Source organism: Bidens hawaiensis, unplaced genomic scaffold (genome assembly GCF_021521415.1).
Source record: "Bidens hawaiensis isolate Kalapana, Puna unplaced genomic scaffold, B.hawaiensis_p1.1 tig00048226_1, whole genome shotgun sequence".
Taxonomy (NCBI): Eukaryota; Viridiplantae; Streptophyta; class Magnoliopsida; order Asterales; family Asteraceae; genus Bidens; species Bidens hawaiensis.
The window spans coordinates 43,003-66,745 of record NW_027506066.1 but is presented as its reverse complement, the minus strand read 5'-3'; the positions used below and the strand labels follow the sequence as shown (position 1 = coordinate 66,745).

At 33.3% G+C, this 23,743-nt stretch overlaps 3 protein-coding genes across 3 annotated transcripts; all 3 read left to right on the top strand.

Annotated features, from left to right (window-relative positions):
* The first annotated feature begins 5,776 nt into the window (after window positions 1–5,776).
* Window positions 5,777–8,547, top strand: LOC143616579 (ACT domain-containing protein ACR2-like). The gene is made up of 5 exons (XM_077089376.1): window positions 5,777–6,273; window positions 6,781–6,848; window positions 6,954–7,652; window positions 7,898–8,002; window positions 8,108–8,547. The coding sequence occupies exons 1-5, from the start codon at window positions 6,135–6,137 to the stop codon at window positions 8,447–8,449; spliced, it is 1,353 nt and encodes a 450-aa protein (XP_076945491.1). The 5' UTR covers window positions 5,777–6,134; the 3' UTR covers window positions 8,450–8,547.
* Window positions 8,548–11,241: 2,694 nt separating this feature from the next.
* On the top strand, window positions 11,242–17,140 carry LOC143616575 (B3 domain-containing protein REM14-like). The gene is made up of 10 exons (XM_077089372.1): window positions 11,242–11,301; window positions 11,473–11,773; window positions 13,082–13,173; window positions 13,586–13,820; window positions 13,967–14,086; window positions 14,527–14,660; window positions 14,794–15,025; window positions 15,180–15,313; window positions 15,411–15,645; window positions 15,741–17,140. The coding sequence occupies exons 1-10, from the start codon at window positions 11,242–11,244 to the stop codon at window positions 15,863–15,865; spliced, it is 1,668 nt and encodes a 555-aa protein (XP_076945487.1). The 3' UTR covers window positions 15,866–17,140.
* A 2,662-nt stretch (window positions 17,141–19,802) lies between these two features.
* On the top strand, window positions 19,803–23,172 carry LOC143616572 (hydroxyproline O-galactosyltransferase HPGT3-like). The gene is made up of 12 exons (XM_077089369.1): window positions 19,803–20,001; window positions 20,931–20,994; window positions 21,107–21,156; window positions 21,238–21,428; window positions 21,512–21,572; window positions 21,659–21,731; window positions 21,875–21,998; window positions 22,075–22,162; window positions 22,279–22,329; window positions 22,414–22,485; window positions 22,610–22,722; window positions 22,892–23,172. The coding sequence occupies exons 1-12, from the start codon at window positions 19,838–19,840 to the stop codon at window positions 22,912–22,914; spliced, it is 1,074 nt and encodes a 357-aa protein (XP_076945484.1). The 5' UTR covers window positions 19,803–19,837; the 3' UTR covers window positions 22,915–23,172.
* The last annotated feature ends 571 nt before the right edge of the window (window positions 23,173–23,743 follow it).

The following is a 23,743-nucleotide window of genomic DNA, read 5'->3' as shown; positions in this document are numbered from 1 at the left end:
AATGAAAACTGTTTTAATCAGGCATCCCATGACTGCAATAACAACATAGATAACAATATAACGCTTCAATTTGTAACACTTAACAGTTTCATATATATATATATATATATAAAAATAGATTACCTTACAATGATATTAGATAATTGTAGAGAGGACATGTACTGCCTCGGCGGGACTGCCATGCCTAACAATAGGAGAACAAATTGCAGGCATGTGGAGATCAATGGCCGGTTAAATAAAGTTAAAAATAATCAATACAAGTGAAATAATATAATCAACACAAACAAATACTTAGGATGATATTAAAATGCGCCACAATGAAAGTTCTGCATCCATCCTTTGCAGGTGTCATGAATTCCATTTTAAATGCAGCTAGCATATTATTTGGTTGTTTTCATTTTCTCAATCTCTGTTATTATATACTTTGTTACCTACAGAACATTTGAAACAAAACATATTATTATACATGGTTCTTATCATCCGCATTAAACTCATAGTAACCATAAACAGATGTTGTATTGCCTACGTTAATGATTGAGTGGTGATTTTTTTCAAGATAAAACTAACCTGCATATTGTCCCTGTTTGTATAGGTTCAGATTCTCCATAAGCCGTAGCTGCATATGTTACTACAGATGTTTAGAATTAGTATGTATTTCCAATCCGTTAAGTAGTCATATATGACAAAATGTAATGTAGACAATCAATCATAACAGACTTAAGATGCTAATAACAGAGAAATTGAGAAGATGAAAAGTAATCAAATAAGCTAAAAGAAAGCGCATAACACATCAAGATCTGAGTGTTTGCGACTTTTATTTTTGAACAGGGAGCTGTGCTTTCAGAAATTAAAATTCAATATGTATATCAAAGGAACAGAGACCCTGCTTCATAGATCTGATTTGTATTTTGGATTTTGGGTGAGATTCAACTTACCTTTGCCGTTGTAGAAACACCATGACTCCAGCAGTCTTCATCGCAGAGGTTGCAGGTGGCTTCATTTGCAGATGGGTTCGTGGCTGCAATATATGGCGATTATAGGTGTAAGTGGGAAGAGCATATGGAGTTGGCTAGGCGCATGTTAGCATTTCAACACTTAACTGGAACTGTGGCGCCAAGCTTTTCCTTTAGTAATAATAAATGGTTTTTTAATTTTCTTTTTCAGCTTCAGGTGCTTTGAGAGAGATATAAAATAATTGTTTATATTTCTTCAAATTCACCTAAACATACAAATAGTTTATTTGGTGATTGTCAACATTATATAGCCCACTTATACTTGTGATCGTGTATATTTTGTTTTATATTTGACTAATCTTTTTCTTTATTTACTTTGTTAGTTTTCATGATGAATCTGGAGCTATTTATTTATGTTTTCTTCAATTCAAACACACATATGCTATTTATTTATGTTTTCTTCAATTCAAACAGACACATATGCAAATCCAACAAATTTGGTTAAGGTATGACTCTTGAATTAAAAAGTTGAGTGATGTAAAAGTCAACAACTTTGGAGTTCCTATTAGTCAAATGTGGGAAACCCATGTTGTCTAATCTTATTCTTATTATAAGTTGTCGTGTGAATTTGGATTACATATTTACTTGGAACATCATATTATTCAAAGTTAAATTCAACAGAATATATTGACTTGCGAGCCAAAAACTACTAAGGGTTAATGTATGAATCTCATTTGAACCATCCAAACCGAAACCAAAACTGAATAAACTAAAACTGAACCAAAACAAAACTAAAAAAAACTAACCAAAACAGAAAATAACGAAACTAAAATAAAAACAACCAAACACAATTGAATCAAAACGAAACCCAAAAAAGAAAGAAATAAAAATCGAAAAAAATTAAACCAAAACGAAACCAAGAACTGGAAAAACTTAACCCAAACTGTCATTGAAACCAAGACAAAACAAAAAGAAAACGAAACCAAACAAAAACCAAAAACTGAACAAAACCAAAACGAACGGTTTTTTAAAAGTCAAACAAATATTTCGATTACTATTTCGGTTTCAGCCCGAACTTCGCCAAACCAGATTGTTATGTAAATAATATTACGTGATATATAGTTGACTTTGGAAAGTCAAATCTGATTGATATGGGCATTTGGTACTAAATTATTTTGATGAGCCATGCTTCATCTCTTCATCTATACGAACTGAACTGAAACTAAAAAAACAAAAAAAGCTTAAATGAAATCAAAAACCGAAACCAAACCAAAAAACGAAACCGAACCAAAACCAAAAACTGAACAAAAGGAAACCAAACCAGCCCGGTTTTGAAAAGTCAATTAAATATTTCGCTTATTATTTCGGCTTGAGCCCAAACTTCGCTTATTATATCGGTTTGAATTTAACTCTGCTGGTGAGGCTTGTAATATACAAAATATAATTTAGTCGTTTTATATAAAAGTTGTGAGAAGCTTGTCGGCTTATAAGTTCAAAACTTCAAATATCGGTATTCAAGAATCAACATGTATCTCTTAATAATAAAAATTTGATACTTTTAAAAGTGATGTATACTTTCGTGTTGTTTTTCGTTCACATTATTCTAAAATCGCATGGGTTTGTGCAGCTTCTCCCTGAATATGCACCACGGTTAATAATGTACATTCCTGAATTGTTGACCATGCATCATTGCGCAGGTTGCCATCTTTATCACGCCGAAGGCCACAGTCAATCTTGAGATTCAAAAGAAAACCACTTAAAATCCGTAAAACTTCAACCCTCTTCCACAATTACATATTACTTGTACATGTTTGATCAAAAAAGTCGTGGTTGTTTCGTTTTCTTTTGCAGACTTTATTTGGGATTTCATTTGCATTGACTCAAGTAACACTTGAACCTGAATGAGTTGCACTTCAAAACATGCCAACCAAAGAATGTCCGGTTATCCAACATGGCTCGGTTGCATGGATAGATTTGGGCCCGAAATCGGTTTAGCGAATCGTGAAGAATGGAATAACATGTGCACTGTGTTTGGATATGTTCTTCCCGAAAACATGGAAGTTGCCGAGAAAATTGTTCCACTTCCTGCGATCCAAGATATTTGGAACTACATTAATGCGTCGGTTTAAAAACCGGTGTCGTTTTCGTTTAGTAGAATTGACAATGTTGCAAAGTAGAGACTTTTATCATTTTGACATTGATCTTGTATTTTTGTGTTTTCATGGCTAGAGAATTATATACCATTTTGATGGATACACCACTTAAAACTTGGTTGATTTTATAACAGTTATGCTGATTTGTGCTACATATAATTTCGTATTGGAATTAGATTAAAGAAACTATATTGACAAAGTTTAAGTTAAAATATAGATAAAAATTAAAAAGTTTTTTTCCAATATTATGTAAAACATTATATATTAAAGCAAATTGAATTATAATAATCTAAACTATGACTTGATTATATACTAATAATGTGATCGATAACACTTGTAACTTTCATTTCCGTTTCTACTTACAACCTAACTCTAGCGGAGAAGTAACTTGTGACTCTAACTTTCATTTATGTCATTGTAAAACAAGGTAGAAGATTTCGATTAAATTCTAATTCAATCAGTGAACCACAAAATTCCTTTTATGTTAACGAAAGTGAAAATTATGTTAACGAAAGTGAAAATTCTAAGTAGTATCGGACATGTTATATAAATTATAATTAGTCTATAGATAATAGTATATATAAAGAAATCCGATTCATCTACATTAAAAGATTTAATAGAAAAACCAAAACTATATATCTTAAAGTAAAAAAAAACGTAACAAGAAAACCACATGAGTTGAAAAAATAACACTTTGTACAATAATAATAATAAAAAAAGCCACATGGTTAAAAAGTCACATAGTTATGGGTTGAGATTTACTATGTTGATTTTGTATGCCGGCACTCTACCCCGCCACAATGTCGGTACTATACCCGTTTATGTACAAGGGAATTTATGGTGAGTAGATGCGTCTCAACGTGTTCAGAGACCTAAAACTAACTAAAATGTTGAAGTCTTTTTTCCAGTTTTTATATTCGTATAGCTATAAAGGGTAACCCGTAATTACCCATGAGACACCCCTGGTGATGAGTGCCATGGTTACATGTAGAGATTCATAATTTAATTGATTTAAATTATGATGTGTTGACAATCTGTCGTTACTATTTTTGTATTTATGTTTAGTTTATTTTTTTAAGATATTGTTGTATAAACTTTTTTAAAAATTGTATCATAAACTACACCGATTATAAGTTTGTTACAGTGAATGTGATATCATGACGAATTGAACCCGTACCGATAAAATTCCCATCACATCCTCACCGCAACGCGCAAGCTTAGCTATGACACATCACACCAAACACTACAAACCAATACAAAGAGATAGTGTGAGTAAACCCGTTGCAACGTGCGGGCACTTTTGCTAGTTATTATAAAATTTAAGACGTTACACTATTGCTAGTCGGGTTGTGACAATAACATTTAAATTACAATATTTTTTTATCAATGTAGAAAACCACATTATTAAGAGAGCAAAAGTACAAATCTGAATTGTTTAAAATGTTTTTACAAATGATCAATATTTTTAAAAATTTTGTACATTTTACATAGAAATGTGCATGTATATATTTATTTGCGTATAATAAACAATCAAAACTAATTTAGGTTACATAAAATTACACTCATATATTTTTATTTCAACATAGACGATAAACACTACATTTCAACGTATATTTTCACAATATTAGTGCGTTTTTTCCATAGCTTATCTTATTATAATTTTAAAAAATGGTCAAATGATCAAATCCAAAAAATGAACTAAATCTCCATGTAATTTACTTGTTCCTATTTACAACCATTTCTGGCTGACTTTTCTTCGAATATATCTCCACCATTAACTCCATTCTTATTTAAAGTCAAATTTCTTAACCTGTTTTTCTCTCCATTTAACAACCTTCTACTGCCCTAATCTCTCTCTCTCTCTATATATATATATATACTTTCTCTTCGAAAATTATATGCAGTTGATTCATCATCTTCATCTTCAAGAGAGAGAGAACTGAATATTCATTTTCAAGATACGATTCACCGGTCTTCTTGGATCCACTGTTACATTTCCATAGGTGCACGTGCATGCTCTTTCAATTTTTTTAAACCATCTGTTTCGGTAAAAAATATGAACTTTATGCATGCAATCATTTTTGTCTTTTAGGGTTTTCCATTTCAATTTATAATCGACCATTCTTGCTTACTTTCTTGTGGTTCTTTAATAGTTATGGTGTATCTACGCATTATGCTGATTTAGAGAGTGACATAGCTTCGTCCTTGGATTTAGATGTACATAGATGTCGTATGTATTTACAAATTTTCTTTGTATAAAGCATATATGCATGGAAAAGTAGTTTCTGAGCCGTAAGATGATATTCTCGATTAATTCTAGTAAAAATAGATTGTATGATACAATGGTTTAGCTACATGATCATGATTAATAAACCCTAGACGTGTATTTCTACCCTTCGCATTTGATACTTTTGGTTTCCTAGCGCTTGAGGCTATAGAGCTAGTTAGTCGTGTCAAACAAGGATAGTAATGTTATGACCTCACGATCTATGAATGTTATTTTTACGACTTAGTTTTGCTTCTTAGCAGCACTTGTGGCGGCAGCTTGTTGTCCGTTTGCCTTCTGTATCGATTTAAACACTACTTTTTAATGAAATATCTTTTTATTAACAATAAAAAGTCCAATTGTTTATTTGATGAGTAAAGCTAGAAAGATATTGAAACAAAAAAAATCTAGGGTTTATGTTTAATATTCATCATCGATGCTTATTCTTGTGTAGTTTGCAGCATGACAAGGGCTTTTTCACCGTACTTTGATCCCGAATTTGATTCACTTTCAGAAAGGATAAACGGCCCATCGTAAGTGATGCCGCGATTGATATACAATAAGTGGTTGAAACATTATTAATTAAGTCATTATTAATGCTCATTTGGTTTGCTTTCATCAGTTGCAGGGTAACATTTGATAATGAAAGCTTAGAAGATTATACCATTGTGAAGGTACGTAATTGATTTTCAAATTTATGCATAATATAAAAGCGGATGTAAATGAGTAAACCGGATCTATGTTTCAAGGGTTGAATTGATTATGTCTTTGTCGTGTAAGATGCAGATAGATTGTGTAAAGAAGCAAGATCAACTTCTGGAAGTGGTGCAGGTCTTGACAGAAGTCAACCTAACTATCTCAAAAGGCTATATATCTTCTGATGCCAGATGGTTCATGGATGGTATATCAACAATTTTGGCTTTTTTTGATACCAAACGGACTCTTTTCAAAATGCTAACTAAATCAAGATCAAATCATAATTGATTCGGTTAGATTTAAATTCTAATTTCGAATTGACTTTTAAAAATTTTTTAACTGAATTTAGATTTTGAGTTCCAAATTGAATTTGCGATTTTCGATTCAATTCAAATTTTGAATTCGAACTGCATATAACTAGAATAAATTTCCTATTTATAAAAATTTTTCTGCCAAAACTCAAATTTATGGTAATCTCCAATACCCGGCATTGCTGTTTCTAGCCTTTGAAACTCCAAAAACATTATATCGTACCATAGTTTTGTATGACCTAATATTAATTGAACATTTCAAACAAATGCAGAAATTTAAATCAATTTCAAGTGGAGTTTATATATTTAAACTTTTTCAAAGTCAAAAATGAAATCTTGAGGTGTTTATCATATATTTACATGGCTAATTTGTTACTATTATGCTTTATATAAACTTGTAGTATTCCATGTTAAAGAGGAGAATGGGAAGAAAGTGACTGACCAAAGAATTATCAACTGCATCCAGCAGGTAAATGCTCATGAAAATTTTTTCATGACTGCTCCATCTTAAAAGTTTTTTGCATCTGATGAGGTAATTTTATAAAACTTTAATGCGTATTAACGTGAAATACAGGCTATAGGTTCAAAACGCATAGATCCATCAAAGATCACAACTCTAACAAGTAAATCATATGACACTAATCTTCATGGAGAGCCAACAGCTATTGAAATGACCGCCACAGACCGCCCGGGCCTGTTTTCTGAGATATCAGCGGCCCTAGCCGATCTCGATTGCAACATTATTGAAGCCCATGCTTGGAGCCATAACTCCTGTTTGGCTTGTGTAGCCTATATATCAGATCAATCCTCCAATGCACGCATTGATAGCCATCGTCTTTCGGCTATCAAACAACACCTCAACACCGTTCTACATGCTTCTAGCACACCCGAAAACACTAGCATACAGTCCCCACAACATACAGATGTTAAGTCCATTGGCCTTATAAGGGCTGGTGGCAGGGAAGGCACCATGACCACCGTGGAGAGGCGGTTGCATCAACTCTTGTTATCGGCTCAGGACTTTGATGTGCCGCCACTACAACAGCGGGCCTGCCCTCCTGGGATCTCAGTGGGAATTGATTCTAATGGTGAGAAAAAGACTCAAAAGACAAGTGTGCTGATAGAAAATTGCTCTGAGAAGGGATACTCGATCGTCACCGTGCAATGTAAGGATAGAAGAAGGCTTATGTTTGATACAGTATGCACACTTGTAGATATGCAGTATGTGATATCTCATGCATCTGTTGATTCTCATGGTGGCTATGCCTTTCAGGTATACAATCATCTAACTATTTTCAGAAAATTACCAATGTATTGTCTTTGTTATTGTGAATTTAGAACTTAAAAAATTGTTTAATTTGGCCATTTTGACAGAAAATAACCATATTACCATTAGTTATCTAGACTTATGATGCAAAACTGATAGGTTGGAAAAAATGAAACTGAAAATTCATCACATCATGGTTTGACTTAAATTATTATTATCTTAATGGAACTATCTTTAAACCTTTTTAATAGGAGTATTTTATAAGAAAGATTGATGGAGGTGCATTGAGCTCAGAAAGTGAGAAGCTGCATGCTATGAAATGCCTAGAGGCTGCAGTGGAGCGTCGTGTATGTGAGGTATTACATCATTCTTACAAACAAATAAGCATACCCTATAAAATCTAAGGCCTCAATAGCTTTTTGCTTCCAACACTCGTGTGTTATATTTGCATGTTTGCGCAGGGAACCCGGCTAGAACTATCTGCAAATAATAGGGTAGGATTGCTATCAGACATAACACGAGTTCTTCGTGAGAAGGGGCTAGTAGTACTGAGAGCGGATTTAGCAACAAAAATGGACAAATGTACTGTGGATATTACATTCTACGTGAGGGACATAGTCGGAAACAATGTGGACATGGAGTTAGTGAAATCCATGAAGAGAGAGATGGGTTTAATAGATCTAGCAGTGAAGAATGAGAAAGTTGTGAAGTCATCGCCTGTGGTGAAGCCCAGGTTCTCAATTGGAGATATCTTCAAGTCTCAGATTGAGAGGCTTTCACATAGTCTTTTGACTTACATGTAAACTACTTGGTTTAATAGGTTACATCAGTTAGGCCTTTATTGTATACTTTTCTTTAGGTTTTGTAGAATTTGTACATAAATAAACAAGGTTTATGTTAGGATCTGTACATAATCCACTTCCAATCTTTGATTGCACCAATGTCTCCCAATCATATACCATGAAAGTTGCAGCATATAATCATTGACATTAATATGTAAACTTAAAAACAACCTTCTTAAGATATAAACAATAACAATATGGCCTCAAAAGACAGTCAGTTTAATATTTCAAATCATTTTCATATAGTTAATGCGCTATACTTTGTACTTCATACAATAATATGATACTTTATTATGAATCTGATTAATTTATCAAACAATCAATAAAAGCATTGAGAAATGACCTGGCCACAGCTCTATTTCACTTTCACATGTGTTAAAGAAATGTTAACAATCAGATCTTGTATGAATCTGATGACTTGTACTCTAAGCTAGCTTATTTCTGACTTCAATAAAACTTTTCTTGACAAAGTGTAGTTGATTAAAGACATTGCTCATGTCTATCCGATCTCCGGGTGATACCATGTCAGGTGCTCCTTGATTGGCCTATACATTTGTGCATGATTCGTTGTTTCGTGCTGCATGGTTTCAAGAAGGACAAACTCATGGAGACTGAGACGTTACTGAACATGTCGTGAGTAGGCCGTTTGCCCATTAATCACGGGATTTGAACCCTCTACCTCAAAAGGAAGGATGCATGTGTTAGATAGAATTGGGTCAATGCCCTTTGGTCCCTCAACATCTCTAGTATGGAGATTCTATAATATTCTCTAATACATATACAACAAATCTTCACAAAACCCTTCCCTTGGTTCGAACCAGAAGAAGATCGTGTGATGATGGTGATATACCATGATTGGTAGGTTGATAGTTGAGAAGGAAGGGAGCTATGGGGTTTTACTTTAATATTTTATTGATTTCTTAAGAATAAAGGTAAAAGGGTACATAAGGTCATTTATATTGCTTTAATGATAAAATCAAGCACATTTGCTTATTTGAATGTTGTTGGGGACTAAATATGCAATTTTTTAATTTCAGAGACAAAATTCATAATTTGGTCCAAACCAAAGTTGGGGTGAGCAATAACCGAATCGTTAACCGAAACCGAACCAAAAACCGACGAAACCGAACCGATATAATCGAATTAACCGAAATTAACCGAACCGAACTCTTCATTTTTTAATATTTTCAAGCATTTTTCCTTCTATTTCATGTATTATATGCATTAATAGTTTAATAATACTATCATTTTTATGTATTTATATTCCCATTTCATGTATTAATATCTAATTTTCATATATTTAAACATTTATTTCATGTATTTATGCATTCATTTCATGTATTTAAACATTCATTTCATGAATTTTTAAGCAAAATTTTAGCCCAAGTTTGATACTGGTTATTAACAGAAATTAACCGAACCGAACCGATAACTGATCGGTTAGGTTGGGTTAATGCTAATAACCGAACCGAACCGAACCGTGCATACCCCTAAACCAAAGTATGTGTAATTTACTCAATGTTTTAAAAACCGGTTCAAACCGGCCGGTTGAACCGGATTTTGCACAACATGCCGGTATTTTGAGTCCGGTATTTTCCACCGCTTTGCTTGAACATCGTACCGGCAGTTTTTGTCTCAAATACCGGTTTTAAGTCCGAGAAATTTTTGATTTTTGCGGCCCATATTTTTTCAAAATCACTTTTAACCCAACAATTAACATTCAAACGTGTAACTTTAGGGCTATTTTTTTTAAATTAAATGCTTTTGCATTATTTTATAAATGGATTAACTTTTAAATTATTTTTTGTTATGAAATCATTTAGTTTTGGGTTATTTTTAGATTAAAGTTACATTTACAGAAAATTATAAGGTAAACTATTCAACCGGTTGAACCTCCCGGTACAACCCGTTTCAACCGGTTACATCATTTTTCAGCCCAATCCGATACAAGTAAAATACCGGTTTTTTAAACATTGAATTATTTACTCTTTTTTTATATGAAAGCTCTTGAAAATCAATAGAGGCCCCGCGCCTTTCACCATGAATGTCTAGATTAGATGTTAAAAGCCTCATTGTTACTTATTACTCATTGTCACCTTGACGTCACCACTTCTTTTATTATTTACCTCCGCCACTCGATCTATGTTATAATCATCACTCGCTCTTTCTTTTAAAATGTATAAGCCACCACTACAGATGTATAACACTCCACAAAAGTAATCAAGGTGGGTGATGAGTAGATGGTGGCCACGCTAGTCACCGTATGTAAAAGTGAGTGATGAGTGTTGGTGAGTGTAGAGGGTGTTCCATGTGATCCCTCACATGCCACGTCACCCTTTCCACCAAGTATAACACATGACCTTAAAAAAATATTCATTTAAAATTACTTTTTATTGTTGACGTACAGAAAAAAATTGAAAGTGAAGACCTGTTGTTTAGTTCTACTGATTTAAAGTATTATGAAACAGTTTATACGAACTTAAATGAAATTAATTGTTATTTCCAAGTTTTAACCTTTTGGTTGGTAGTATACTTGATTACTTCATTTAATTCTTACAGATCTTACTTAATGATCTAGAACTTATACGTCAACTTATGACTGGTAATAGATAAATTCTTAATAAAGCACTTAACTAAATTTGTTTATGAAAAGTTACTATCAAAAGAAGTAGAACTCAATAGCCAATTAATACATATAAATTTATTCAGTTATAACCTCATATCATATAGCATACTTTTTGCAGCAGCTAGCCATGGCTGATCCTCCAAATCATTTCTTCAAGTTCATTCCACCAGGCTTCAACTTTAACCTCGTAAGCTTTTATTTGCATCAATGCAAGTAATATTTTTACTTGGTAAATGTTTAAGAGATTTGTTAACTTACAGTTTTCATGAAGTCATCCATGGATCCATGCATGAAAAAAAAATGAAAAGAGGAAATAATAATAATAATAATAATACTTGGTCTATATTTGAATTTACAGTCGATTCCAAAATCTTTTTTGCTGAACTTGGACGGATGGAGATCCAAAAAAGCAATACTGAGACGAGGGTGTCACAAATGGCCAGTGGACATTAGCGACGGAGGGGTTTTTGGTGACGGTTGGAGGAAGTTTGTGGTGGATAACGGAGTGCAAGAGTTGGACTTTATTGTATTCAAACATCATGGAAACATGGTGTTTGACTTATTTGTATTTGACCCATCTACATGTGAACGACAATATCAAAATCTACTTGACGAGGTAGAAGATTCTCTCCCAGAATATGATTCGCTTCACCCAGACAGTAAGTTCCGTTATGTTGTACTCTCAGCTTCATAGATTGTACTATTTTTTATGTTGGTACTTTGTGAGTTTAGGAGTGTGAATTTCTAACATAACACGAAGCTAACACGAAATTTGTGAGTTGGGTTTGGTATAAATGGGTATGGGTCAGTTTCAGGTCGAACCCATGAACTTGTCTAGCTAAACGGTCGTGAGCGTCAAACTATTTGGGTTCACGGATTGATCCATTAAACCCTTTTATTTAATTATTTGTTTTTATTTTATTGACATAATTTATGTAATAAATTAAACTGGTTGTGTATCTTATGCTAAACTTAAAACTAGAAAACAAATTAACATGAGATTTTATTATTAAAATGGCATTATATATTTTGTATAATTTTTCTTTTTGCTTTAAAATGTAAATAAAATATTAATATGTGAAAGTTATAGAATTAAACTTTTCGGGTCAAATCGTGAATATGCATGTCGTGTTCAGGTTTTGTGTCTAACACGATTTTTGGGTTTGATTCGGGGTCGTGTCGGGTTAGACCCATCAACCCGTGTTTAACAACATTAGGTGCCTTGATGGTTAATTTTGTTTTGACATGTGATTAGAGAGATCAAAGATGTTCAATAAGCGCAAGAGGGCTGAGTATTCTTCTCAAAGCAAAGATGGACTTCGACTAGACGATGATCACTGTTTTACGACCATAATGACACCTTACTCTGTCCGAACCTCACGAATTGTAAGTCAACTTGATTTTAGATTAAATAGCAAAAATTTCGTTGAAAGTTCGAAAGCCTTGGTTACTTGATTAAACTTACGGCAAAATGTGGTCGGTTTTGACGTTCGTTTCAATTGTAGTGTTTTTTGGAATACATGATGGATAAAATTAAAAAAAAATAATTATATACTTAGGAATGTTGAAATTAGAACAAGGAAATATGTACTATGAGAACCGCATAATATATTTGTACCTCTTGCTTTAAGAGCTATACAGAAAACGGATATACGGTGTGCAAAGTGTGGCTAGTGTGCGAAGCACTAAAATAATTATTACTTATAGTTCTAAAATAGCTAAATATTTATGTTGAACTAGGGTAATAGTTATTTCGCTACTTTAAAACTTTATGGTAATAATATTGTGAATTCTCTTATATAATGATATAATAGGTACGTGTTAAATCTGTTTGCGACAATTTAGTTATACTAAATGATGATAAAGTTCTGTTTCGTATATCCTGAAAACAAAGAACAAATGCAGTTTAATGGTCGGGTCAAAATTTAGTTTTGGTGAATGAGTGCATAATTATACGCATTTTGCAGACTGTTCCTATGAAGTTCGCAAGATCAAACAAATTAACTACCAGAAGAATGCATACACAAGTAGTTCTAGTGGACGAAGCAAAGAGTACTTGGTCTGCAATACTCCATATCAAGACAGATAAAGTTCAATTAGTGGGATGGCGTAACCTCATAATAGCAAACGGCTTCAGAGTTGGAGATAAGTGGATGTTTGAGCTCATAAAATCCGGAGAAGTGCCTGTTTTCAATCTCTTTAGTACGTATCTTTTTATTTGTTCGCAATATACAAGTTTTTATCTACTGACCAATCGAGACATGAATTCAGATCTAGCAAAGAAGCCCACCATCAATCATATTCAAGTAAAGAAGGAAACTAGTAGCTCAACTTGTTACTATATATCTACTCTGAAGCCATATAGCTGTGAAAGGTGGTATTTGGTAACTTCTAACACCCAAATCTTTTGGTAAACCGAAATAGCTAGCTTGTACACGTCATTTTATTTAACATATGGTGACTCTTTGTAGTATCTTCCGGCTGAATTTTCAAGATCAAATGGTTTAAGAATGGGAGAAATGATTCTTAGAGACGATAATGGTAGATCATGGAAAGTTCAGCTCAACAAACTTGGTGAAAACAGACTTTATATTGGACGAGGTTTTAGAGATTTCGTGATTGGAAACAGATTAAGGGAAGGTGATGCGTACAAGTTTGAGCTCCTTGAGAACGAGAAGGACAAGCCTCCCGTTGTGAACTTTTCGTGTACGCTACTATATTTTTTCTTTCTTTTCGTTTTAGCTAGTTGTTTATGTTTTCGAGTTTGATTCACCTTATGTTAGAATTTCGTTTTGTGTACTTTTCATGTAAGTTGTTGCACTTTTATCAATGTGAAGTTTATATTCTTTTAGTTCTAGGAAAGAAGGCAATCAAGGATCATATTCAGTTACAGGAGACTAGTTCAAAGATAAAGAAGGTAACTGGTTCGACTTTGGTTAAGAAGGAGAATGGCAAGCCTCCCATAATGAAAGGTGATTGGTTTAACTCTTGTAATAAAACTGACTACGTACTAGCGTAGCTCCAAACGAATCAAAAGTTATGCTCATTTTAAGTTGAGTCTTTCTAGCTAGCCGAATTGCCACTAGACTATTTTGCCACTACACTATTAGCTCCAACGAATTAAAAGTTAAGCTTGTTTTAAGTTGAGTCTTTGTAGCCATTTTGCCACCGGATGTTGACTATTTTCCCGCCCACTAGACAAGGTGATTCGTTTGACTCTTGTTATGAGAAATTATGCTAACTACCAACGAATCAAAAGTTAAAGTTGCTTTAGATGAGTCTTTTTAGCCAGTTTCCCATTTAACTATTTTTTATTTTGGATATAATTATGTAATATGGTTAAGGCTACTCTAATAGGGTTATGATCTAGATCCACTCCTATGCACTAACATGATATGTTGATTATGATTAGAGACGTCGAAGATGCTCAACAAGCGCAAGAGGACCGATTATTTGTCTCAAATTAGCAAACATGAACTTCAACTAGACGAAGATTGTTGTTTTTTGACCATAATGACACCTAATCATATCAAAGAGGCAAGATTGGTAAGTTAATTTAACTTCAGTTTATGTTAAAGAAATAATATTTTACTTGAAATTTTAGGAAAACTTTGGTTATTTAAATAAAAACTTCTGATCCGGATGTCCTGAAAACAATAAACAAATGTACTTTTTGCAGAATGTCCCTATGAAGTTGGCTAGATCAAACGGATTGACTACCAGAAGGATGCCTACACAAGTAATTCTAGTGGACGAAGCAAAGAGTACTTGGCCAGCAACACTCCATATGAAATATGGAATTCGTTTAGCGGGCTGGCATAACCTCATAATAGCAAACGACTTAAAAGCTGGAGACACATGTATGTTTAAGCTCGTAAAATCCGGAGAAGTGCCTGTTTTCACTTTCTATAGTACGTATCTTTCTGATTCTTTCTATATATAGCTTTTCTTTATTCACAATAGTTGTAATATGCAAGTTTTATCTCGCTTTCCTGACCAAATGGGAGGCATCACGAATTCTGTTTTCATGTCTATACTAAATTAGTAATTAACTTCATTGTCCAGAACTAGGAAAGAAGCCCACTAACAACAATAGTCAAGTAAAGAAGGAAACTAGTTCGGCGATACAAAAGGCGACTAGCTCAACTCGTTACTATACTTCTACTCTGAATCCATATAGCTGTGAAAGGTCGATTTTGGTAAGCCTTTTAACACCGTAAATCGATCTTTTGGTAAAACGAAATAACTAGCTTGTATACCTCAATTTATTTCCTAACATGTGGTGAGTCTGTGTAGTATCTTCCGGCTGAATTTTCAATTTCAAATGGTTTAAGAACCGGAGAGACGATCCTTAGAGATGATAAAGGTAGATCTTGGAAAGTTCAGCTCAACAAACTTGGTGAAAACCGATTTTATCTTGGATGTGGTTTCAGAGATTTCTTGTTTGCGAACGGATTAAGGGAAGGTGATACGTACAAGTTTGAGCTTGTTGAAAATAAGAAGGACAAGCCTCCCGTTATGAACTTTTCGTGTAAGATGTTATATTATCTTTTTTCTTTGTTTCGTTGTTTGTGTCCTTTTAATTATCTTAGAAATCTATTAATATGAAGTTATTCTATTCTTTAGATCTAGGAAAGATGGCAGGCAAGAAACACATTCACTTACATGAGAATAGTTCAACGATAAAGAAGCTGATAGGAACGACTCTAGTTAAGAAGAAGGGCATGCCCCAGATCATGAAAGGTGATTAGTTCAACTCGGATTATAAAAAGGACCGCTAGCTCCCAATGAATCAAAAGTTAAGCCTCGTTTTAAGTTGAGTTTTTCTAGTAAGTTAATTTGTCACTAGACATTGACTATTTGGCCTCACTAGACATCATGAAAGGTATGGTCCGATGCTAGTCGAAAAAAGTTCAACTAGCCCCAAATAAATTAAAAGTTAAGCTCGTTTTAAGTCAAGTCTTTCTATCCAGTTAGGAACTGGCCAGCTATTTTGCCACTAGACATCATGAAAGGTGACTGGTTCGACCATGGTTATGAAAAGGTCTACTAGCTCCTAACAAATCAAAATTTTAAGCTTGTTTTAAGTTGAGTGTTTATAGCACGTTTTCCTCTAGACATTAACTATACTTCCACTAGACATTGTGAAAGTTGATTGGTTCGACTTTGGTTATATAGAAGTCTGCTAGCTCCTAACGAATCAAAAGTTAAGCAAGTTTGGTCTATCAAGCCATTTTACCACACTAGCACTAACTATTTTGTATTCTTTTTTTATTATAAATGTGGAATATTACACTTTCCTTAGGCCTAAAATCAGCTAGATCCACTCTTATTCACTGACAGGTATATGTGACATAAATTACATTATTGCAGATGAAGTAGACTCAACTCCATCTGAAATAGAAGGCCGCCCATACTACAACGGCGAAGTAAAAGCCTACCACATAGAAAAGTCGATGCTGGTAATTCAATACATTTAGTTGTCATCATAAAAAAAAGCTCAATATGCAATAGACAATAGTGTTTGTGACATATATTTCTAACAATTGTGCATTGCATGTACGTAGTACTTGCCAAGTAAATTTGCAAGGAAATATGGATTGTTCAACAAGGAAGAAATGATTCTCAAAGACGACAATGAAAGGTCGTGGACCGTGGTTATAAAGTGCTCTAGGGACTATTGTTGCATAGGACCAGGATGGAACAAATTTTGTGCTGCAAATGGCTTGAAGGAAGGGGATCTTTTCAAACTTGAGCTTGTCAGCAATGGTAAAATACCCGTCGCAAAGTTTTACGTTCAAAAGGTACATTAGTTACATTTAACAAGCTATCCTTGCCTGATGGTTAAACATGTCGTTATGTAATGTGTTTTGTTAAACATTTGTATTAAAGTGTGTTTAATTTTTGTAAAACCGTCTTAAATGTTTGTAGTAAAATTATCGACTGTTACTTCTAATTTAGAAAGATGATTGTTAGCAACAAAACTTTTGGAACAAAGAGATTTATAAGAAGTTGTACAAAATATGGTTGTTGTTAATGTTATAACTTGACAAGTTAACCATGCATCACTGACAAGTCATATGTCGACTCGTATAGCATGTATACATGCCGGATGTAGTAATTGGCTTTGTCAATGACTATGCGATAAAAGCAATGTGACGACCCATACGGCCATACGGCAATATCATCTTTTTATATTAATTTTTCAATAAAAATATCCTTACCAACGAATTTATTACCTATGAATGTCACCTTCTGTATGGAAATATGTGTTAAAGTCTTCTACCTAGTTGAACCTTTTAGAGCGGTATGCTCTTATTAGAATTACGTTGTGTTGAACTTCTTTTTAAGAACTAGAGAATGCAAATAAATTAGTATAAGGTAAAAACTAAAGGATAAACAATTAAAAATATATCATGTATAATTCGTGTAAAAATAACGCACTTTATCTAAAGTTTATTCTTAGACTTACAAATGTTACCTTTTTACTCCTATCATACTTACGTATGATTATGCCACGATTTCATGTTTTTCTTATATTTTTTTATCAAGCGAAAGATTTTATAAAACTCACCGGCTAATGAAAGAACAAGATGAGATTTTTCAACCAATCAACTCATTTCAACTTTAAGTTGTTACATTTTCTATTCACAAGGGGCAAAAAGTTGACAATTGCTTCAATTATCAATTCTTTCAGCTTGTTACTATATTTTTTAGAAAAAATTACATCCCTTCTGAATCACCACGTATCTACCAAGAAGTTAAGATGACTGCATCTAAATGTCAACTTCTTTTTAACCCTCTTACTTCTTTTTCCATCTTTACCAATAAACAAGCGACTCCGGTTGCTTTGAAAATTGAAACAGCAAAAGAAACTTCTACGCGCTTTAAAATGGCGTTTCGGTTGGATACTCATGTTGCAATTCTATATATTAGCTACTTGTAAAATAGTAAAATATTGTTGATGGTCATTTAACCCGTTTAAACTTTAAACTAGAGTATATCAACACATCTATATGTTAGTAATGTACTAATGTTCACATCTATTTTATTGGGGAAGAAGGCAAACAAACTGTTTGTTGTTTCAAAATATTATTTCCCTAAATGATTTAACATTTTCAAACAAATGAGAGATCATAGTACAATAGATAACACATGAGAAGCTCACAAAATATGAGCAAGACATGTGGTCGGGGTGTCCTACTTTAGTAGTAGTAATTTTATTTATTATTATTATCTATTATTATTTATTTTTATTTTTTTGAAATATGATGTTCGTTCTAGATTATTAAAAGTATTTATTTTCTTTGTTGTGACTAAAAAATATTAGTATTTTTTGTCAACTTTTTAAATTGGCATTAGTATTCTGTTTCAATATAAAATACTAAATAACTAATGACAATGCTTTTACTCAAATGATCATAACACATATTAGTAAGTGTAAAACGTGATTTGCTTTTCATTACGTGACAGTAACATAATAACACTTTTTTCACCCATGCAGACACATAGCCTAATAATTAGAACTTACAACAATCAAAAGAACAAATTGAACTATCATTAGAGCATGAAATTAAGGTATCAAAAAATCAATCAATAGTTAATATTTAACAAACTAATCGAACCTAATTTCAAATTGAATTGATTACTTCTAGCCATAACTCAGTAGTTGAAATTGAAATTGAAATTGAAACCGAACAACTCAAGCAACACCAAAGTCGGACTTGAAAAAACTTATAAGGCTATCGAACACGAAGCAGTCAAGCAACAACCAACAAGTCCTACTCATTTGAAACTATGAATGTTTGATAAATGATTGATTTTGGTAACAACCATAAGCAACCAACCAAAGCATATAAGCAACAACCAATATTCTCGATTTCTCGGCTCTTGCAACCACAACTTACAAGTCGATGGTTTGTTTAATTGGTTGATCCATCAACTAGTGTTCTGGTTGATCAATCAACTAGTTTAGTTAAACTTTCAACTCACTCACCTTTTTATAACTAACTTAACCTGTTTTTTACAACCCATCAACTTGATTAACACGCTTACAACTTAATTATCACCCAACAACCCACCAACCCATTTGACACATTTAGATAAATGAGTTAATCAAGTCATGCTCTTACGAGAATTTATGTGTGCGTGGGTTATGGTTGAACAATCTAACCTGCAAACGTGTAACCCGTCCCAAATTTGACACCCATAGGTTCAAGCATGAGACTAAACTTGTTCAAGTTCAACTCGAATTGAAATTTTAATGTGTTAATTTCACAACAAATTATATAATAGGTGGAATGCAACATGAAAATATTTAGTCTTTCAACTTTGACCCAAATATTTTAAACCTTTACAAAATAGTCACAAAAAACTTTTCTATAGACTTCTGTATTTACGCACATTTTCACAACACCGTAGCCTTTCATTTATTTTTCAGACATACAGTCGGGATGTGAGAATCAAACCGTCACAACACATATGTAAAATTACTATTCTTGAAATGTTAAACCAGACAGATTAAACACATCGTTTAATATACCGAATAATAATATCATAACAAACTGAATCAATATCGAGTGAGAGGGTTTAAAGCAACTGAAAGGTAGGGAGTCCCATGTCCCCTTCATATACCTCACTACATACCAACTGATTTGATCTATCTTCTATAATTAATAATATAATATTGTTATCATTAAGTAAGACGATCAAATCCAAGAAAAATGGAGAACAACTCTCCGTATTACAAGGGTGGCTTGCAACTATCAACAGCAATATCCAAATCCGATAAACAACGATCCAGATCATCATCAAGATCTTCTTCTTCAATACCTTCAGTCTTTCTTGCTTTCTTCTCCTGTGTTGCCTGGCTTTACATCGCCGGCAGGTATACATAATTCAACTGTTGTTAAATTATTGATCTTGTTGCTTGTAATTGTTAATTGGTTAAGAGTTTGATGGTTCTGGATCTTGATTATTGAATTTGGGAATGTTAATTACTGTGAGCATGTAGAGTTTAACAAAATTGGAAATTTTAGGGCTTTTATTTGAAATTATCATTTTACTAGTATTCCAATTTTAGGGTTTTTTATTTGGTGATCATGGAAAATTGCAATCATATGTAGCTAAAAGATCACAATTTTGATAATGGGTTTTAATTTAGGGGTGTAAACTAGCTGAACAGCTCACGGGCCACTCGAGATCGGATCGATGACAAGCTCGAAAAGCTTGAGCACAAATAAAGCTCGTTTAGTTATCTAGCCTGAGCTCGAACTTTCACACTACACAACCGAGCTCAAGCCGAACATTGGCTCGTTATAGGTACTGCATACAAGCTCGAGCTGAGCCTAGGCTTGTTTAAGTTTTCTCAAATATTTAATAATAATAAATTTCTGCATAAATTAATTAATTAATTAATAATAAACAAGCTGAGCCCTATCCAAGCTCAAGCTTGAAAAAGCGACTCACGAGCCGAACTCGAGCTCTCGTAAGTCAAAGCGAGCTGAGCCTCATTTGCACCCTAGGGCTATTACCAGTTCTCTAAATGATTGGAAGTTTAATTTTTAACAAAATTATAAAGTTCGATCATAATTTATCCTTTTACTTATAATATGAATAATTCCTATTTTCTCTACCTTTGTGGGTTGCTGATAAATTTTGTGACTATGAATTAACTGCATTAATTATGTGAAATGAGGATTTGTGCCTGGAGGAGTTTCTTTTAGGGTAATTATGGGCTTAAGTTATCACGTACTTTATCGAAAGTTATCATGTTATTATGAGCCTAATGACTTGATAATATATTATGCTTACTAGATTATGGCAAGATGCTGAGAACCGAACGTTGCTGGCTAATTTGCTTATGCAGAATTCCGCAGAGGTTTGCTTTAAATTATAATTGTCAAATTATTTTAGATGTTATATAAACAACAACTAGGTAGTTGTGTATTTTTAACTTAAAAAAACCTTTTTGTTATTGTGTTTTATGGCAGAGACCAAAGGTTCTTACAGTTGAAGACAGGCTCGTGGTCTTAGGATGCAAGTAATTTCTGTTTTTTTATACATTCTTAGAGTTACCTGTTGATATTCTAATTCTGTTTTTATTGAAATGTCTGTTATGCAGAGATTTAGAGAGAAAAATTGTTGAAGCAGAAATGGAAATAACACTAGCAAAAAGTCAAGGTTTTCTTAAGGACCGGCTAAAACAACCTGGTATTTCTTCCAATAAAAAACTACTTGCAGTAATTGGCGTTTATACTGGATTCGGTAGTCGGTTGAATAGAAATGTTTTCAGGGGATCTTGGATGCCAAAAGGTTAGTTGATGACTGAAAAATGTTTTAATCATTTTTCTTGAAATCCATAATGCTAAATGCTAATTTGTTGTGAGTTTTTACAGGCGATTCTTTGAAAAAGCTTGAAGAAAGAGGCATTGCCATACGCTTTGTAATTGGACGGAGGTTATCTACTTCGTTTTATTTATTTACTTTTTTTTACCTTATTATTTGATTTTGGATTTAAACCTAACTAAGCTTTGAAATTACAGTCCTAATCGTGGTGACAGCTTGGACCGCAACATTGATGAGGAAAATCGTAGAACAAAAGATTTCTTGATTCTTGTAAGTTAAGAGTATGAGGTTTATCTTCAAGATGGTCATATACTCATATAAAACTGTTTTTTGTCTAATTACCCAAATGCCATTTTTATCCTTATATATAGTTAATTATTAAAGCTTGCTAAAAACGCATGTATGATTCTTAGGATGGTCATGAAGAAGCTGATGAAGAATCACCAAAGAAAGCAAAGTTCTTTTTTAGCACTGCAGTTCAAAATTGGGATGCAGAGTTTTATGTGAAAGTGGATAACAATATTGCCCTTGATCTTGGTAAGAATATTATCATTTGTTTTTGTGTTGAACATTAAAATTTTCTTTTATTTATTAGTCTTGTTCATCTTTTCAGAGGGGTTAATTGAACTTCTTGAAAGCCGTCATGGTCAAGACAGTGTATATATTGGATGCATGAAATCAGGAGAAGTAGTTTCTGAAGAGTAAGTAACCTTTTTACCAACCTTCAAAGCTTATTCATTTCATTTATATGCGTGTATGTGTGTCCCGCACAAGTTTAAAGATGTGTATCCTAAGTTTTTGTTATATCAATTGTCAGGGGAAAGCCATGGTATGAACCAGATTGGTGGAAGTTCGGTGATGAGAAATCGTAAGTATTTGACCTTGTGAGTTGACTTTTACCCGTATGAAAGTGAAAATGGGACCCGCAAACTAACATGCTGACTTTGTGTAGGTATTTTCGACATGCAACCGGATCACTTATTATTCTATCAAAAAATTTTGCTCAGTACATAAACATAAACAGGTAAGTTATAGTGTTATGTCTCATTGTTTCTGTATTTAGACTTTTCTTCTACAAACTTCTTTAGTTCTGTTTCCGGTCAATGAGTAAAAGACTAATATGCCCGTAATCTATTATATTCTTGTAGTGCATCCCTAAAGAGTTATGCTCATGAAGATACATCCATTGGTTCATGGATGATGGGCATACAAGCAACTTATATAGATGAAAGTCGTGTGTGCTGCAGCAACTCTCGACAAGGTAAATTTACTTCCATTGTACTGATATTTCAGTTTTGACTTGTTTACGTATGGTCAAACCCCGTGTTGACCCTGGGTTCATTACAAATGTGTTAATAATGTTAGTTTTGTTGCACAAACTTGAAGGGTGTATTTAGATGCTTTATTAACATTCAAACATTTTTTTCTAGATAAGGTGTGTTCATTGGCTTAATTGAACTCGAGAGGTTTTGTTATTGGTTCTAACAAAGCTATAGCCCCAGAGAGTTTACAGTTAGCTCGGTTCCACTCGGTAACTATATTTGTGTGTAAAGTTTAGTGACTATTTTTAGTTGGTAAATTGAGTGTACCGGTTCAAATTTTGGATTTTATATTTGTGTTTATGTTGACCCGTTCATTACGATGGGTATCCGTGGTTTGTGGTATTATCTCATCCTTATAGCAAGTTATGGTAATTTGGATTTGGCTTAAACTGTGGTTAAGTTTGGATTGTTTTAGTATCAGTTTCCGAAGAGTTTGTGTAAGTTGAAGGGCTAATTGCTTATGTTAAATGGAGGACTAAAGTTGCAAAAGTGGCCGAATTAAAAAATGGAAGTTGGATATAATTAAGATTTAAGGATATGATTAAAAGGGTGCAAAAATAAGAAACAAAGTATGTTAAAAAATTGGTCCTTGGACATTTGACATCCTAACCAGACAATCAAAAGTTCAAAACTATATTGCATCTAGAACTATGTATGTAAACTGCTATAATGAATTTGATATAAGTGTATATACAAAATATTGATGAATGATGATTGTTTACCTTCCCTAAACATTTGTGACTTACAACAAGCTTTTTTCATTTTTTTTCCACATAAGCAATAAAGATACATATAAATGTACTTTAAACACATATTGTAGAGCTAGGGTATGAAAACCACCCGTTGGCAAAGTATCACTAACTGCATACGCTGGGCGGAATACTAGGCGCCAGAATATCACTAACGCCGGGCGTAGTGCATGGCGCGAAGAAGTGTAGTCCAATATTACTTTTCCTGACA